General features: G+C 45.9%; 1 protein-coding gene across 1 annotated transcript in view; it reads left to right on the top strand.

Moving 5' to 3' along the window:
* Positions 1–8,520: 8,520 nt before the first annotated feature.
* Positions 8,521–19,316, top strand: part of mfsd9 (major facilitator superfamily domain containing 9) — a 40,896-nt gene continuing 30,100 nt past the window's right edge. Inside the window, exons 1-2 of the mRNA XM_068033828.1 lie at positions 8,521–8,677; positions 17,924–18,011. Of these exons, the coding sequence (XP_067889929.1) occupies positions 8,606–8,677; positions 17,924–18,011 (160 nt within the window). The 5' untranslated portion in view covers positions 8,521–8,605. The remainder of the gene's footprint in view (positions 8,678–17,923; positions 18,012–19,316) is intronic.

The following is a 19,316-nucleotide window of genomic DNA, read 5'->3' on the forward strand; positions in this document are numbered from 1 at the left end:
CGGGATACAGCAAACTACACTGAAGGAGTGCATATTGAAATAGTGTTGGCAGCCCTGGACTTCGGCTTGGGAGAAAATGAATGGACATATGCCACATCTCCCACACTTGCCGGGGAAGAAAGCAGCTAGTGAAGTGATGGAAGAGTGAACCAAGCTGTCTCGGAGGCAATGCCCCTGTTTGCAAAGCAAAGGGTGGAAAGGTAGGCGAAGATGTGTTTGCTGGTGGGATTATATTGTAGGTGGCAGAAATGGCACATCCTTATGTACTTCACTGTAATAGAATTGTTCACTAATATTGCCACTCCATTTCTCTTCCTCCTCTCTCTTGAAAATATGATAGCCATAATATTAAATTCCCAATTTTGTCCAAACCTAATCCATATCCCTCTTATTGCTTCCACATTAAATTCTTCCATCGTTATTAATGCTCCTTTCTAATTTTGTTTTGAATATTTTTTGCATTCATGTGCATACCATTCATTTTTAATTTGGAACATTAACCCTTATTCTTTTTCCCAATTTTATGATTTAACTTTTTAATATGCTTGCTCTTTCTTCAACATTATTTCGTTGTTCACTATCTCATGGCCTCTTCATTTTCTTTTAGATTTAGATATACAGCACTGAAACAGGCCCTTCAGCCCACCGAGTCTGTGCCGACCATTAACCACCCATTTATACTAATCCTACACTAATCCCATATTCCTACCACATCCTCACCTGTCCCTATATTCCCCTACCACCTACCGATACTAGGGGCAATTTATAATGGCCAATTTACCTATCAACCTGCAAGTCTTTTGGCTGTGGGAGGAAACCGGAGCACCCGGAGGAAACCCACGCAGACACAGGGAGAACTTGCAAACTCCACACAGGCAGTACCCAGAATTGAACCCGGGTCGCTGGAGCTGTGAGGCTGCGGTGCTAACCACTGCGCCACTGTGCCGCAGTTGATAATACTTCTTCACTACTTTAGCTTAGCCTTTTGCTTTTATTCCTAGTTTTATTAATCCTGTTTATACAGGCGATCTACCCTCTATGGCCTTATTTCATGTTGAACTGCAATCAATACCCTGTCCTTTCACACGAACAAACTCTCCTCCACCAATCCTCCCAATTCATACGGACACTTTTCATCCTCTGCTCCTCCATCCAATCTGGCTTTCATCTGTCCTGAAATTCATAGAATGACAGAAGTTTACAGCACAGAAAGTGGCCATTCATCCTATTGCATCTGTGCCAGCTCTCTAAAAAAGCTATCTTCTGTATAGACTAGTTTCCTTGTGCTTTTTTCCCATACCCTTTCAAAATTTGATTTTTTAAAATATATTTATCTACTTCTGCTTTGTTGAAGATTCTGCTTCCACCAATGGTTCTGAAAGGATGCACGATGTTCTCATAACAATCTGCATATAAAAAGAAATTCTCCTCACCTCTATACTTTCAGCACTGCATGAACTGCTTTGCCTCTGCTGGGACGAGGGTGCAGTACCACAGGACATGCGTGATGCCAATATCATGACCCTCTATGAGAACAAGGGTGACCGCGGTGACTGCAACAATTACCGTGGAATCTCTCTGCTCAGCATAGTGGGGAAAGTCTTCGCTCGTGTCGCCTTAAACAGGCTCCAGAAGCTAGCTGAGCTTGTCTATCCTGAGGCACAGTTTGGCTTTCGAGCAAAGAGATCCACCATTGACATGCTGTTCTCCCTTCGCCAGCTACAGGAGAAATGCCGTGAACAACAGATGCCCCTCTACGTTGCTTTCATTGATCTCACCAAAGACTTTGACCTCGTCAGCAGACGTGGTCTCTTCAGACTACTAGAAAAGATTGGATGCCCACCAAAGCTGCGAAGTATCATCACCTCATTCCATGACAATATGAAAGGCACAATTCAGCATAGCGACGCCTCATCAGACCCCTTTCCTATCCTGAGTGGCGTGAAACAGGGCTGTGTTCTCGCACCTACACTGTTTGGGATCTTCTTCTCCCTGTTGCTCTCACATGCGTTCAAGTCTTCAGAAGAAGGAATTTTCCTCCACACAAGATCAGGTGGCAGGTTGTTCAACCTTGCCTGTCTAAAATCGAAGACCAAAGTACGGAAAGTCCTCATCAGGGAACTCCTCTTTGCTGATGATGCTGCATTAACATCTCACACTGAAGAGTGTCTGCAGAGACTCATCGACAGGATTGCGGCTGCCTGCAATGAATTTGGCCTAACCATCAGCCTCAAGAAAACGAACATCATGGGACAGGATGTCAGAAATGCTCCATCCATCAATATCGGCGACCACACTCTGGAAGTGGTTCAAGAGTTCACCTACCTAGGCTTAACTATCACCAGTAACCTGTCTCTCGATGCAGAATTAAACAAGCTCATGGGAAAGGCTTCCTCTGCTATGTCCAGACTGGCCAAGAGAGTGTGGGAAAATGGCGCACTGACACAGACACAAAAGTCCAAGTGTATAAAGCCTGTGTCCTCAGTACCTTGCTCTACGGCAGCGAGGCCTGGACAACGTACATCAGCCAAGAGCGATGTCTCAATTCATTCCATCTTCGCTGCCTCCGGAGAATCCTTGGCATCAGGTGGCAGGATCGTATCTCCAACACAGAAGTCCTCGAGGCGGCCAACATCCCCAGCTTATACACCCTACTAAGCCAGCGGCGCCTGAGATGGCTTGGCCATGTGAGCCGCATGGAAGATGGCAGGATCCCCAAGGACACATTGTACAGCGAGCTCGTCACTGGTACCAGGCCCACCGGCCGTCCATGTTTCCACTTTAAAGACGTCTGCAAACGCGACATGAAGTCCTGTGACATTGATCACAAGTCGTGGGAGTCAGTTGCCAGTGATCGCCAGAGCTGGCGGGCAACCATAAAGGCGGGGCTAAAGCGTGGCGAGTCGAAGAGACTTAGCAGTTGGCAGGAAAAAAGACAGAAGCGCAAGGAGAGAGCCAACTGTGTAACAGCCCCGACAACCAATTTTATCTGCAGCACCTGTGGAAGAGTCTGTCACTCTAGAATTGGCCTTTATAGCCACTCCAGGCGCTGCTTCACAAACCACTGACCACCTCCAGGCGCTTACCCATTGTCTCTCGAGACAAGGAGGCCAAAGAGAAAAAAAAAAGAGAGAATCCTCACTTCAAAATGTCACTCTTCCTATCTTGGCCTGTTTAAGCTAATAGTCTTCTCCCTCTCTCCCCTCTATTCACTCACAACTCTTCTTTCCCCTCTCGCCTGTTGAAGCAGGGACTGCTCCACCCCTCAGTTCATTCTGCTACTGTTTTACCTCATTAGTTTATTTGCCCATTGTTTCCCTCCCCATTCAGTTAATGCTGATACTTGTGCTCCCTTTCAGTTAACGCTGTCACCAAAAAGCCTCTTCCAGCTTCTCGTCTCTTCCTCTCTGTTTGGATAAATACCTTTGCACATTTTGGCTTGCTGTACACATTTCATGAGATCCTCAGATATGGTTTGACCTCTGATGTCAAGGTTGGAAAATAAAGGCTGTCACCATGCGTGCTCCACATGGAACATGGTGTCAAGTGAGTCGTTGGGATTTGAAAGGATTTTGATAGCCTTTGGATTGAGGCATGTCAGCTGCATGATCGCCAGCAAAACATCAGAGAATAATTATGCCCTGTGGAATTCCAGCAGGAAAAGTTTGAGCAGAGGTTTGATGTGCTAGGGCCTGGCCACGAGTGGGATTAGCACATTAAGAAGCTACAGAAGCCCTCCCTGACCCAAGTGTGCATTTTGCATGGGAGCCGTGTCATAAAACTTCTGCTGCAACTTTGCACAGGACATCGACAGCTGCGTAGGTCATTATGGCTTTGAATTTTCCAGTACCTGCTCCTATGGACATGATCGGAGCTTTGAGAAGGAATTGGCAATTCTTCTAGTCTCAATGGCAGAATTGTGAGATTGCCACAGTGTTGGACAAGAAACCCGAACAGATAAGAGTAGTATAATAAAAGCAAAATACTGCAGATGCTGGAAACCTGAAATAAAAACAGAAAGTGCTGGAAATACTCAGCAGGTCAGGCAGCATCCGTGGAGAGAGAAGCAGAGTTAACGTTTGAGGTCTGTGACCTTTCATCAGAATTGGCAAAGGTTAGAAAAGAATTAGGTTTTAATCAAGTGAAGAGCGGAGGGAGGTGGTTTGGTGGGGAAGATGTGTGATAGGGCAGAGGGGAGAGATTAAGTAACAAAGATGTCATGGGACAAAGGCAAAGAGAGTATTAATGCTTGTGGTAAAGGGCAAAGCATTAGTCCAGAGAAAGTGTTAATGGCAGAATAATGAGTAGCTCTGTCCAAAAGTACATAAAAACAAGCACATGGTTAAAAAATATCCTGCGTCATTTCCGCCACCTCCAGCGTGATGCCACCACCAAACACATCTTCCGTTCCCCTACCCTGTCAGCATTCCGAAGGGACTGTTCCCTCCGTGACAACCTGGTCCACTCCTCCATCACCCTTCACACCTCGTCCCCTTCCCACAGCAGCTTCCCATGCAATCGCAGGAGGTGTAATACTTGCCCTTTTACCTTCTCTATCCTCACCATCCAAGGTCCCAACTACTCCTTCCAGGTGAAGCAGCGATTTACTTGTACTTTCTTCAATTTAGTATACTGTATCCGCTGCTCACAATGTGGTCGCCTCTACATTGGGGAGACCAAATGTAGATTGGGTGACTGCTTTGCGCAACATCTCCGCTCAGTCTGAAAGCATAACCCTGAGCTTCTGGTTCCTTGCCATTTCAACGCACCCCCACCCCCTGCTCTCATGCCCACATTTCTGTCCTTGGCCTGCTGCAGTGTTTCAGTGAACATCAACGCAAGCTCGAGGAGCAGCACCTGATCTTTCGATTAGACACTTTACAGCCTCGTGGACTCAACGTTGAGTTCAACAATTTCAGAGCACGACTGGCCTTTTTTAATATTTTTCTGTTTTTATCATTTTATTTTATTTTTTAGCCATGTGCTTGTTTTTCATGTGCTTTCGGACAGAGCTGCTCATTACTCTACCATTAACACTCTTTCTAAACTAATGATTTGTCTTTCACCACTCTCTTTCTCTATGTCCTATGATATCTTTGTTACTTAATCTCTCTTGCCCTCTGCCCTATCACACACCTTCCCTTTTGTTCTCTTCCCCACCAAACCACCTCCCCCCGCCCCCCACCTCACTTGCTTAAAACCTAATTCTTTTCTAAGCTTTGCCAGTTCTGATGAAAGGTCACAAACCTGAAATGTTAACACTGCTTCTCTTTCCACAGATGCTGCCTGACCTGCTGTGCATTCCCAGCACTCTCTGTTTTTGGATAAGAGTAGTAACTCTGTTATTGATGGGTAAGGAGTGTTACAGTGTTGCACCATAGATCTCAATGAGGAGAAGAAAAACAGGTTTCGTGAGATTTTGGCACCCTTGAAGTTCCACCTTGAACTCTCTACTAATGTCATTTATGAATTCTTTTGGGCCTCCTTATCTCGAGAGACAATGGATACGCGCCTGGAGGTGGTCAGTGGTTTGTGAAGCAGCGCCTGGAGTGGCTATAAAGGCCAATTCTGGAGTGACAGGCTCTTCCACAGGTGCTGCAGAGAAATTTGTTTGTTGGGGCTGTTGCACAGTTGGCTCTCCCCTTGCGCCTCTGTCTTTTTTCCTGCCAACTACTAAGTCTCTTCGACTCGCCACAATTTAGCCCTGTCTTTATGGCTGCCCGCCAGCTCTGGCGAATGCTGGCAACTGACTCCCACGACTTGTGATCAATGTCACACGATTTCATGTCGCGTTTGCAGACGTCTTTATAACGGAGACATGGACGGCCGGTGGGTCTGATACCAGTGGCGAGCTCGCTGTACAATGTGTCTTTGGGGATCCTGCCATCTTCCATGCGGCTCACATGGCCAAGCCATCTCAAGCGCCGCTGACTCAGTAGTGTGTATAAGCTGGGGATGTTGGCCGCTTCAAGGACTTCTGTATTGGAGATATAGTCCTGCCACCTGATGCCAAGAATTCTCCGAAGGCAGCGAAGATGGAATGAATTGAGACGTCGCTCTTGGCTGGCATACGTTGTCCAGGCCTCGCTGCCGTAGAGCAAGGTACTGAGGACACAGGCCTGATACACTCGGACTTTTGTGTTCCGTGTCAGTGCGCCATTTTCCCACACTCTCTTGGCCAGTCTGAACATAGCAGTGGAAGCCTTACCCATGCGCTTGTTGATTTCTGCATCTAGAGACAGGTTACTGGTGATAGTTGAGCCTAGGGGAAAGTCTTTGCTCGAGTCGCTCTGAACAGGCTCCAGAAGCTGGCCGAGCGCGTCTACCCTGAGGCACAGTGTGGCTTTCGTGCAGAGAGATCGACTATTGACATGCTGTTCTCCCTTCGTCAGATACAGGAGAAATGCCGTGAACAACAGATGCCCCTCTACATTGCTTTCATTGATCTCACCAAAGCCTTTGACCTCGTCAGCAGACGTGGTCTCTTCAGACTACTAGAAAAGATCGGATGTCCACCAAAGCTACTAAGTATCATCACCTCATTCCATGACAATATGAAAGGCACAATTCAACATGGTGGCTCCTCATCAGAGCCCTTTCCTATCCTGAGTGGTGTGAAACAGGGCTGTGTTCTCGCACCCACACTTTTTGGGATTTTCTTCTCCCTGCTGCTTTCACATGCGTTCAAATCCTCTGAAGAAGGAATTTTCCTCCACACAAGATCAGGGGGCAGGTTGTTCAACCTTGCCCGTCTAAGAGCGAAGTCCAAAGTACGGAAAGTCCTCATCAGAGAACTCCTCTTTGCTGACGATGCTGCTTTAACATCTCACACTGAAGAATGCCTGCAGAGTCTCATCGACAGGTTTGCGTCTGCCTGCAATGAATTTGGCCTAACCATCAGCCTCAAGAAAACGAACATCATGGGGCAGGATGTCAGAAATGCTCCATCCATCAATATTGGCGACCACGCTCTGGAAGTGGTTCATTTATGAATACAATGTGTTTAACAATAGAGATCAGGAAGAGGAAGAATATTGATCAGTATGTGACTATACTGAGAGGTCTAGCTGCATCTTGTGAGCTTGGGCAACTGAAGAGTCATAGTGATCTCATCAGAGATAGGATTGTCTTAGGAACAAGAGATCCTGCTGTGAGAGTACACCTGCTGAGAGAAGAGAAGCTTACTCTCAAGAAAGTTACTGATATGTGCAGAAGCTGTGAGATGGCTAATCAACAGCTGAAGGGTATTGATGGGATAACCAAGGAGGCTGTGCATTATGCTGAGAGGCAGTCCAAGTTTTCCAACCACATGTCAATGATGAAAAGGAAGCACAACTTTCAGAAGAGCCAACAGAAAGAGCAAGGCCAGAGTACTGGATATAAATACTGTGCAACACAACTCAAGAAGGAAAAGGAAGCATGCCCAGTGTAGGGAAAGCAGTGCTGTAACTGCCAGAAGCTCAACCACTTTGCATGCAAGTGTTGCTATGAAGAGTAAAAGCAAGCCTGTAAAGATGGTTGCTGGAGAAATGTTGGATGATAACTCTGGAAAATCACTGCACCCTAGAACAGATTGGTGCCATCATGTCTTGAGGTAGAAAGTGGTGATTGTTGGAATGATGACTGCAGAAGGAGAGCATCAAGCTGATAAGGTGTGCTTGATAGACACTGGTTCTCCATGCAATATCATTGTGGCTTGTCATACACTAAATGAGATGCACAGATATGGTTTGACCTCTGATGTCAAGGTTGGAAAATAAAGGTTCTCGCCATTCATGCACCACACAGAACACTCTCTAAAGCACAGCTCAGTTCTTGGTCCCTTTATTCTCTCTTACAGTTCTCCTCTACCCTCTTACCATCTATTCCTCCTTCACTGTCACCCATTCCCATTCTTCCCTCCACTCTCAGCGTTGCTCCCGAGTCTTACTGCTTGAAGTGATCCCAGCCACTCCATACTTTAAAATGGGGACTTCTGTTTGTGTGGGAATTACTGTCTAAAATATACAGGGGCAGGAACCTACTTCAGTTGTGCAAGGTGAAGGCTATGGGTCCATGCTGATTTTTGTTTGGCCATATGGACCAGCCTGTGAAAAGTTGACAGTTGTTCTGTATGTCAAGAGGGACATAAATTCAGTACAGGCAAGAAGGGTCAAATTACTTGCTGAGGTGCGAAAATCTGTTATATTTCTGTGACTACCCACCTCCTGTTGTAAAATTCTAATTCGATGATACTAGAACCTATTCATATCAAAGTTAATAAATGTTTCATATTTATATAATTTATAATATTTAGATAATATTAATAAATGTTTCAACTGAACTGGAATAAACAGAACATTTCTAATGCTAAAAAGTCGACAGTGTAAGTGAACTCAAAGGTCAATTTGATCGCTACCATTGCCCCACAACAGAAACTTGCCATTCCGTTTTGCAACAGCTGCAGCATGCTCTGGGCGTGTTGCGATTGCGTGATATGCGCATGTGCAGCTCGGCTTGCTGAGAATGGCTGACACCGAGTTCCATTTGCTGGTACGAGAGGCTGCGCGCGCATGCCCAGCCCCGAGCGAGTGACAGGACCGGGCGCGCGGCTGCCACTCGGACAATGGGGTTTGAGAGCCCGTGTGTCCCCGGTTGCTCGACTCTCGTGCTGTGTCTCTATGTAGTGGGATTTCTGGTAAGTTACATAGTATCATGTGACTCCTCAGTGGCGCCACTGTTTTACGAAGTAGCATCTACCAGCGCTGTACGACTCTGCCAACAGGAAGTGGGGATTTAAATAAAAGCAAAATACCAGGGATGCTGGAAATCTGAAATAAAAACAAGAAATGCTGGAACCACTCAGCAGGTCTGGCAGCATCTGTGGAACGAGAAGCAGAGTTAACGTTTCGGGTCAGTGACCCTTCTTTGGAACAGACAAATATTAGAAATGACACAGGTTATAAGCAAGTGAGGTGGGGCAAGAGAACAAAGGAAAAGATGTAGATTGGACAAGGCCACATAGCTGACCAAAAGGTCATGGAGCAAAGGCAAACAATATGTTAATGGTGTGTTGAAAAACAAAGCATTAGTACAGATAAGGTGTTAACGGACTGAATATTGAACAACAGCAAGTGCAAACATGAAAAAAAACAGTGGGTAAGCAAACTGAACAAACTAAGATGAAATGAAATAAATGCAAAAAAAAAAGATTGTAAAAAAATGTAAAAAAGAAAAAATATCTAAAAATGAAAGTAAAATGGGGGGCTGTCATGCTCTGAAATTATTGAACTCAATGTTCAGTCCGGCAGGCTGTAGTGTGCCTAATCGGCAGATGAGATGCTGTTCCTTGAGCTTGTGTTGATGTTTGCTGGAACACTGCAGCAATCCGAGGACAGAGATGTGAGCATGAGAGCAGGGGGGAGTGTTGAAAAGGCAAGCAACCGGAAGCTCGGGGTCCTGCATGCGGACTGAGCGGAGGGTGTTCCGCAAAGTGGTCACCCAGTCTGCACTTGGTCTCCCCAATGTAGAGCAGAGAATACAGTATACTACATTGAAAGAAATACAAGTAAATCGTTGCTTCACCTGAAAGGAGTGTTTGGGATAGTGAGGAAAGAGGAGGTAAATGGGAAGGTATTACACCTCCTGCGATTGCAGGGGAAGGTGCCATGGGACGGGGGCGAGTTGGTGGGATAATGGAGGAGTGGACCAGGGTGTCGTGGAGGGAACGATCCCTTCAGAATGCTGACAGGGGAAGGGAGGGGAAGATGCGTTTGGTAGTGGCATCACGCTGGAGGTGGTGGAAATGGCGGAGGATGATCCTTTGGATATGGAGGCTGATGGGGTGGAAAGTGAGGACAAGGGGAACCCTGTCACGGTTCTGGGAGGGAAGGGAAGGGTTGAGGGCAGAGGTGCGGGAAATGGGCCGGACACGGTTGGGCCCTGTCAACAACAGTGGGGGGAATCCTCGGTTGAGGAAAAAGGAGGTCATATCAGAAGCACCGTCATGGAAGGTAGCATCATCAGAGCAGATGCGTCGGAGACGGAGAAACTGGGAGAATGGAATGGAGTCCTTACAGGAGGTAGGGTGTGAAGAAGTGTAGTCGAGGTAGCTGTGGGAGTCGGTGGACTTATAATGGATATCAGTAGACAACCTATCCCCAGAGATGGAGACAGAGAAGTCGAGGAAGGGAAGTGTCAGAGATGGACCATGTAAAGGTGAGAGAAGGGTGGAAATTGGAAGCAAAGTTGATAAAGTTTTCCAGTTCGGGGCGGGAGCAGGAAATGGCACCGATACAATGTACCGGAAAAAGAGTTGGGGGAGGGGGCCTGAGTAGGACTGGAACAAAAGGATTTAAATATCGGCGTTATGAACCCCCTGTAAAGCAGTGCTCAGTCATGAGTTGGAGAGAACAGCATCTTTCATATGATTTGGCAGTAAATTCTCTGCACTGCTGCCAAAATGTGAATCCCCACGGCCTGCGCATTCACAGATGCTGCCAGACCTGCTGAGTATTTCCAGCATTTCTTGTTTTTACCCCAAACATTAAAATAAAAGCAAAATACTGCAGATGCTGGAATAAAAACAAGAAATACTGGAAATACTCAGCAGGTCTGTAGAGAGAGAAGCAGAGTTAACATTTCAGGTCAGTGACCCTTCATCAGAACTCGCAAATGTTAGAAATTGTAATACGTTTTAAGCCAATAAAGCGGGGTTGGGGCAAGAGATAACAAAAGGCAAGGTGTTGATAGGACAGAGGGTCACAGAGAATAACTGACCAGAAGGTCATTCAGCACACCATTAACATACCGTTTGCCTTTGCTCCACCACCAGGGTAATTAGGAATGGGCATTAAATGCTGGCCTAGCCAGCAATGCCCACATTCCATGAACAAATAGAAAAAAATCTATAGTAAACCCCCACATTTGAAAACTATTCTAAGTTTAAGAACTAATGAAACAGCACACCATTACAGAGTCATTTATTCGGCTCGTCCACGCCAGTTCTCCACAGAGCTATGCTGTCAGTCCCTTTCCTCAGCTCGATCCCTGTAGCTCTGCAATTTTATTACTCTCATGGGCCATCTAACCTCCTCTTGAAGTCAGATTGGCTCCGCTTCCGCCACCCTTGTGGGTGGCGCATTCCAGGTCATTACCACCAGCTATGTAAAAAAGTGCTTCCTCATATTCCCCTTGAATCTTTTGCCCAAAAACTTCAATTTGTGTCCCCTAGACCTTCTATCATTTGTTAATGGTAACAGCTTTTCCTTGTCTAACGTTCCAAACATTTTTTCAGTTGGGCCATTTTGTGAAATCTCTTGGATCACTCATCAGACTGAGAGGCTCCTCTTTCTCTGTTTCAGTGATCAGGATTTATTCAATTCTTGCAGTGGGGATTCTCGCATTCCCTCCCCCCAACCCACCCCCTTCACCCATCTGTATCCTTGGCATCAAACTGCAATTTTCTTCCATTAGACTCCTCGGCCACTGGAGCCTGCTCAGCTTTGGCATTTTTTTTTCATGCTTCCCTTTCTACCTAGTTATCCACCTTTAGCTATTCACACCATCTCTATCTTGTGTAGGCCTTTTATTTCTTTGTTGTCTCTCATTATGACTCCTTTTGCCTCATGGACATATCTTCTGTCATTTAACCATTACCTCAGCATTTTACAAGTCTCTATATTTTCTTTCCTGTACGTATGGCATTTGTTTTTTTTAATCCCATACCCCTTTCACTTGCTCTACGTGCTGTTAATCTCGGGTACAGTCTAAAAGAAAAAATACCGTAGATTTATATTGTCCCTTGTTAGCAATACACTTGTTGGTGTCGTAGAATCATTTATGGCACAGAAGGAGGCCATTAGGTCCATCAAGTCGATGCCAGCTCTCCATAAAGCAATCAGTCAGTCCCATCCCCCAGCTCTATCCCTGTAGCCCTGCAAGTTTATTTCCTTCAAGTGCCCATCCAATTTCCTTTTGAAATTATTGATTGGCTCTGCTTCCACCACCCTCATGGGCAGTGAGTTCCAGGTCATTACCATTCACTACATAAAAAGTTCTTCCTCACGTCCCCTCTGTATCTCTTGCTCAAAACCTTAAATCTGTGTCCCCTAGTCATTGTACCATCAACTAGTGCAAACTGTTTTTCCTTGTCTCCTTATCCAAACCTGTCATAGCCTTGTCCAGCTCTATCAAATCTCCCCACAATCTCTTTCGCTCCTGGGAGAACAACCCCAGCTTCTCCAACTTAACCTTGGAGCTAAAATTTCCCCACTCCTGGAACCTTTTTGGTAAACCTCCTCTGCACCCTCAGATCCTTCCTGAAGTGTGGTGACCAGAACTAGATGCAATAATCTAGTTGTGGTCTAACCAAGGCTTGATAAATGTTCAGCATAATTTCGCTGCTTTTGTACTCAATGCCTCTATTTATGAATCTCAAGATCCCATATCCTTTGCTGACCACTCTCTCAATGTGTCCTGCCACCTTCAAAGATCCACACACATGCATTCCTAGGTCCCGCTGTCCCTGAACATACACAAGAACTGTGCCATTAAATCTATAAGACCTTTCCCATCCTTTCTGCCCAAATACATCGCCTCACACTTCTCTATTAAATTCCATTTGCCATTTGTCTGACCATTCTGCTAGACTATCTATGTCCTGTTGCAGTTGATTTGTATCATCTTCACAGTTTGCTACTCTTCCAACTTTGGTATCATAGGTAAATTTTGAAATATTCCTCTCCCAATATTCAAGTCATTTATATATAAATATATCAAAAGCAGTGGTCCTTGCACTGACCCTTGAGAAACACTACTGTCTACCATCCTCCAGTCTGAAAACTAACTATTTACCATGACTCGCTGTTTTCTATCCTTAAGCTAATTTGTTTTAATCCATTTGGACACTGACCCTTCTATTCCATGAGCTTCAATTTTGTTAACCAGCCTTTTATATGGTGCTTTATCAAACGCTTTCTTAAAATCTAAATAGACAACATCCTTCGCATTCCCTTCATCAACCTTCTCTGTTACTTCATCAAACAATTCAGTTAGATTAATCAAGCACGATCTGCCTTTCTGAATTCCATGCTAGCTATCCTTAATTAACTGAAACCTCTTCAAGTGCCTGTTGATTTTGTCCCTAATTAATGTTTCTAAAACCTTTCCCACCACTGATGTATAACTGGCTGTAGTTACTAGGACTGTCTTTACACCCTTTCTTGAATAAGGATGTCATATTTGTCACTCTCCAATCTCTGGCACCTCCTTCATATCTAAGGAAGACTGGAAGATTATGTTCGTCTTTCCAGTATCTCCACCCCCATTTCCTTGAGCAACCTTGGATGCAAGTCATCCAGAGCAGGTGACTTCTCCACTCCAAGCATAGCCAGCCTTTCCAGTACCTCATGCCTCTCAATTTTCACCCCATTCATTACCTCTACCATCTCCACTTCCACCAATATTTTGTCAGCATCCTCTTCCTTAGCAAACACTGATACAAAGTACTGGTTAAGTATTCTAGCTTTGCCTTGCATCTCTAATGTGTTTATGTTTTAATATATAAACAAAGGCTGCAACCTTGCACCTGCATGGCAAGAATTAATTCAACATGCAGTCAGACACTTAAAGGGTTATTAAATGTTAAATGAGCCGACATACTCACAGCCAACATCGAGATTACATAAACTATGATCATAGAAAACAGCTGAGCTCAACTGTCTCTCTTTCTCTCCTTCCAGCTTCTTCACGCTTCTGATTTCTTCCTACCTATGGCCAAGATCTCACTCCCCCCGTCCGTATTCCCGTCACTATTGAATTGCCGACTCTCACCCTTTAACCTTCAAGAATCCACCTTGATATAGTTACAGATTCCCAATCCCCTCCATATGATGACCATGAATACCCAGGCCATGTCTCAACCTTTCCCCCCCGCAATCTACCATATACAATTTCCCCATGTGACTGCTTCTGCCAGCCAGCACCCTGATGTGGACACACAGGACTTCGACGATAACAGCGATCCTCCCTCCTTTTAGGCCTCTCATAACCATCAGTTTACTGACAGGAACATATCAACCCACCATCCCCTGCAACCTCACACAGCCAACCTCATCATCAAAATCAGCCATTACACACCCTGGACTCTGCTCTCCTCCCTCCCCTGCTCCTCCACGCACCTGAGACCTCACCCTTCCCTCCCCAACTACTCTCCCCTGCTCTTCCATGTAGCCCCTTCCCATGCCGTCACCACCATTCCCTGAGGTGATTCATCCTTGCTGGTGCCAAGCCTGTAAGCAAACATCCATTCCAATGCTGATGTTAGTTTAGTGGCTGAGTTAAAGAGAGAAGAGCACAGTCCTCAGACTCAACTACACAAATCCGACTGTTGCACGCCATGTTGAAACATTCGTGAACCAGGGGCCACGGGAATATTGCTGGTCATGTAGTTAATCTGGCAGGTAGGACTAAATCCTAACTGTGCATAGGGTCATGAGTATTCATGGCATGTAAATGAATGCAAAGCTACAATCCGCCACTGCGCTGGGGTACCATGGAATGCCATAAACCGACTTAATTCCACTAAAATATCCCACCGTCGGGAATCTTAAAAACACCTCCTGTCTAATTATATCACCCGCAGGACACCAAATCCACCACGGCGGACAGCATAAAATTCCCCCTTTTGATTGCGATAGCAAAAGTTCAAATAAGGGGCAGATGTTCAAAAAAATTAGGAAGTTAGAAGTAAGGAAGGAAGTCAGCAAAACATTTTAATCTGAGGGATAAAAAAAATGTTATGCTACTGAGGAAAGCGATTGGATGGTCTGGTCCTGATATTAACTTCAAGACTTGTTGGGAACAGGGTGCCTAGTACCATGTGGGAAACCCAGAAGTAATTTCATTGTATCTGTGTGTGGCATTTTAGCGCAGGCACCTTATTATAATTTTACTTCTGGGTTTGGCGTCGATTGCACGGCAGTGGGCTTGGTGCAGGCCCATATGGGGCAATCTCAACTCCAGTATTTAAAGGCGTAATCTAAAGTCCTCGAGGCAGCCAACATCCCCAGCTTATACACCCTATTGAGTCAGCGGCGCTTGAGATGGCTTGGCCATGTGAGCCGCATGGAAGATGGCAGGATCCCCAAGGACACATTGTACAGCGAGCTCGCCACTGGTATCAGACCCACTGGCCGTCCATGCAAATGCGACATGAAGTCCTGTGACATTGATCACAAGTCATGGGAGTCAGTTGCCAGCGATCGCCAGAGCGGGCAGGCAGCCATAAAGGCGGGGCTAAAGTGTGGCGAGTCGAAGAGACTTAGCAGTTGGCAGGAAAAAAGACAGAAGAGCAAGGGGAGAGCCAACTGCGAAACAGCCCTGACAACCAATTTTACCTGCAGCACCTGTGGAAGAGTCTGTCACTCTAGTATTGGACTTTATAGCCACTCCAGGCGCTGCTCCACAAACCACTGACCACCTCCAGGCGCTTACCCATTGTCTCTCGAGACAAGGAGGCCAAAGAGAAGAGAGAGAGAATTTAAAGATGGAGTTTGGAGGTTTGGCACGGAGACAGCAGTTGCTGTCAAAGGCAGCGGCCCACTTTAATGATCTGCACCATACTGCTCTCCAGCAGAGTGGGACAAGCTAGTCCATCAATGGGACGATGACAGTAGGAGGTATGGAATCGGGGACTCCAATCAAAGAGCTCCCACTTCTCACCTGTTGCCCTCCTTCACTTTGTACCTGACATGATGCGACCTATCTTGATTGCCGAGTCTGCGCCTCCACAGGTGCAGGTGGAGCAGTCTTTGTCGGGGCCCTCACGGGCTCCAAAACCCAGAGATCATGCACCAAGAGCATCTCAGCAGTCACAGCAGAGATCTTAGCAGCCTGCTTCTACCTCTGCTGAAGCCACAGCTGTTGCACCATGTAGGAGAGGTAAGAAAAGGAATTGTCAAGCTTTGTAGTAACACAATGGTATGCATATGGATGTTTGAGAAAATGCTATGTTGTTAAGTTTCTGTTCTTTCTTAGAACTTTAGTCAGTGGGATGGAATGGGGGGTGGTGCAAGGTTGGAAATGAGAGTGGCCATTGGATGTGGTTACGTGGGTCTCGTAGTGTAACTAACTGAACTGCACAACTATAAGGGAATTTCTGCATTCTAGGCTGTAATGTCAGCAGCTAGAGCTGTACCGGGTTTGCCATCCTCTTTTTTTTTTCTTTTCTCCTCCCGCTTGGATTCAAAGACGATGTGTGCTCAGTGCGTTGTTCCTCCTGCAGCTTCATCCCTCGGTGCTACGCCATGTTGTGCACACCGTAGATCTTCAATGATGAGTGAAGGGCACCTCTAGATCTGTCCAAATCACTTCTTGAGCCAATCACTTGCTCAATGATACGTCTAGTTGTCATATAGCTTTTGTTGTACCGCTCTTGGGCTTCATTAGTTCTCATGGGTGTCATCCGCACCAAATGAGGGGATATCCTTTGTGTCCCAGCAGCCACCCCTTATACCTATAAACCTTATAAACCTTTTCTTGTGGTTGCACACCAGCTACACCAATGGAGTGGAAGCCCTTGCAGTTGTCAAATATTCCTGATTCATCTGTGGTTGTGTGGATTGTCACATGTGCAGTTTGACACCCTGCACCTGTGGGGAGCCATCCAGACTGAGTGGGCGCTCATTCTGACTGGCATCATCACAGATAAAGTTGGATTAATTGCCAGCTTGGCAAACATTCCATCAGTGACTTGCATGATCCGTGTGCAGCCAATAGGGAGATCCTGGATGTCTCCGGCAGTGCTCCAGAAGGATCCGGAGGCAAAAATGTTGAGTGTGGTGGTCACTTTCGCAGCCACAGGTAATGTGCGGCCACCAGGTCCAGCAGGTAGCAGATCTTCTAGGAGGCTGCAGATGTCTGCTGCCACCACCTGACACAACAACCCAAGTCTCTGGAGGCACTGCTTTTCTGAAAGGTCAAGTAAGCTGAGCCTCTTAACCTTGTTATGTGGGTATTGCCTCCTGTGAGTTCGACTTCTCTCTGATCCTCCCCTCACCACCTGCAGGTATCTCCACACAAGCTGTTGCAGTGGCTGTTGGTCATCTTGCTTCTTGCCTGAGGTCCCATCTAAGGCAGCCAAGGTGCCGTCCATCCAAATCTAAGTCTCAAAACCTCTTTTGTGTAGAAATTAACCACTCGCCGCAAGAACTCTAAACAAACCCTTTCCCAGTGGAAGGTAAAAATGCAGCTGTAAGCACTGAGTATTTATTGCAATGTTTGCCTGACTTTTAATGAGCCCTTTAATTGCCGCAGTGTTCGTGCCTTGGTTTCAATGGCAAGTTTCAGGAAGCCCAGGAGACCCATGGATATACCATTAAATTTGAATGCAAGTTGAAATAACACTACAGTGAAAAGATTAACATATTTAAGTTGGGGGGGTTACACGCAACCTGCTGAACGCGTCTAAGTTAAACTCAAAAGTTGGCCACTTGAACCTCCCCTCCCACACCTAAACCCATGTTTTACTCCATGTTAGAATTCCCCATTTTAAGTGGGTTCAAGGGACAACTAGATGTATTTCTGATGAGAGAAAAAGGATTAAGAGATAGGCTTGACTGACTTAAAAAGTGATTAGGTTTGCTTAGCCTAATTGTCTAAAAGTTCTGATCTTATGAAGTTGGATGTGCACAATTGCAGTACATGAGAAACTCCATGCGACTCCTGTACAGATTTGCTTCCTTTGGTTAAGTGCTTTTCAGTGCTTTGTGACTGAAGTAAGATTGTTATGGATGGGCTAGGACACAGATCCTGACAACCTAAGCTGCATCGCCTGATAAAGTGATATTGAAGCCCCACTCTATGCAATCCATGTTGAAAGAGTCTATGTTTGTAGTTGTCAAGATACCTCTTATTAGTTTTATTTATTTTGTTTGTTTTGTAGGACTTATTTGGTGTGAGCATGGTAGTTCCTTTATTAAGTCGACACATCAAACTTCTTGGAGGAAGTTCAACAGTAGCAGGGCTAGTAGGTTAGTATGTCAACACACCCTATATGTAAAGTTTTCAGTAGATAATTTTTTTTTAACTGTCTTTTTGTGGGATATGTCGAACATTCCTTGTTCCAGTCCTACTCAGGCCCGTTCCCCCAACTCTTTTACCGGTACATTGATGACTGTATCGGTGCCGTTTCCTGCTCCTGCCCTGAACTGGAAAAATTTATCAACTTTGCTTCTAATTTCCACCCTTCTCTCACCTTTACATGGTCCATCTCCGACACTTCCCTTCCCTTCCTCAACTTCTCTGTCTCCATCTCTGGGGATAACTGTCAACTAATATCCATTATAAGCCCACCGACTCCCACAACTATCTCGACTACACTTCTTCACACCCTGCCTCCTGTAAGGACTCCATTCTATTATCCCAGTTTCTCCGTCTCCGACACATCTGCTCTGATGGTGCTACCTTCCATGACAGCGCTTCTGATATGTCTTCCTTTTTCCTCAACTGAAGATTCCCCCCACTGTGGTTGACAGGGCCCTCAACTGTGTCCTGCCCATTTCCCGCACCTCTACCCTCACCCCTGCCCCTCCCTCCCAGAACCACAACAGAGTTCCCCTTGTCCTCATTTTCCATCCCATCAGCCTCCATATCCAAAGGATCATTCTCCGCCATTTCCGCCACCTCCAGCGTGATGCCACTACCAAAGGCATCTTCTCCTCCCTTCCCCTGTCAGCATTCCGAAGGGATCGTTCCCTCCGCGACACCCTGGTCCACTCCTCCATTACCCCCACCACCTCATCCTCTTCCCATGGCACCTTCCCCTGCAATCGCAGGAGGTGTAATACTTGCCCACTTACCTCCTCTCTCCTCACTATCCCAGGCCCCAAACACACCTTTCAAGTGAAGCAGCGATTTACTTGTACTTCTTTCAATGTAGTATACTGTATACTCTGCTCACAATGTGGTCTCCTCTACATTGGGGAGACCAAATGCAGACTGGGTGACCGCTTTGCGGAACACCTCCGCTCAGTCCAAAAGTATGACCCCGAGCTTCCAGTTGCTTGCCATTTCAACACTCCCCCCTGCTCTCATGCTCACATCTCTGTCCTGGGATTGCTGCAGTGTTCCAGTGAACATCAACGCAAGCTCGAGGAACAGCCTCTCATTTACCGATTAGGCACACTACAGCCTGCCGGACTGAATACTGAGTTCAGTAATTTCAGAGCATGACGGGCCCCCCATTTTACTGTTTAGTTATTTTAAATTTTTTTAAATTTTTTTTTGTTTTATTTTATTTCATCTTAGTTTGTTCAGTTTGCTTACCCACTTTTTTT

This window comes from Heterodontus francisci, chromosome 6 (genome assembly GCF_036365525.1).
Source record: "Heterodontus francisci isolate sHetFra1 chromosome 6, sHetFra1.hap1, whole genome shotgun sequence".
NCBI classification, from domain to species: domain Eukaryota; kingdom Metazoa; phylum Chordata; class Chondrichthyes; order Heterodontiformes; family Heterodontidae; genus Heterodontus; species Heterodontus francisci.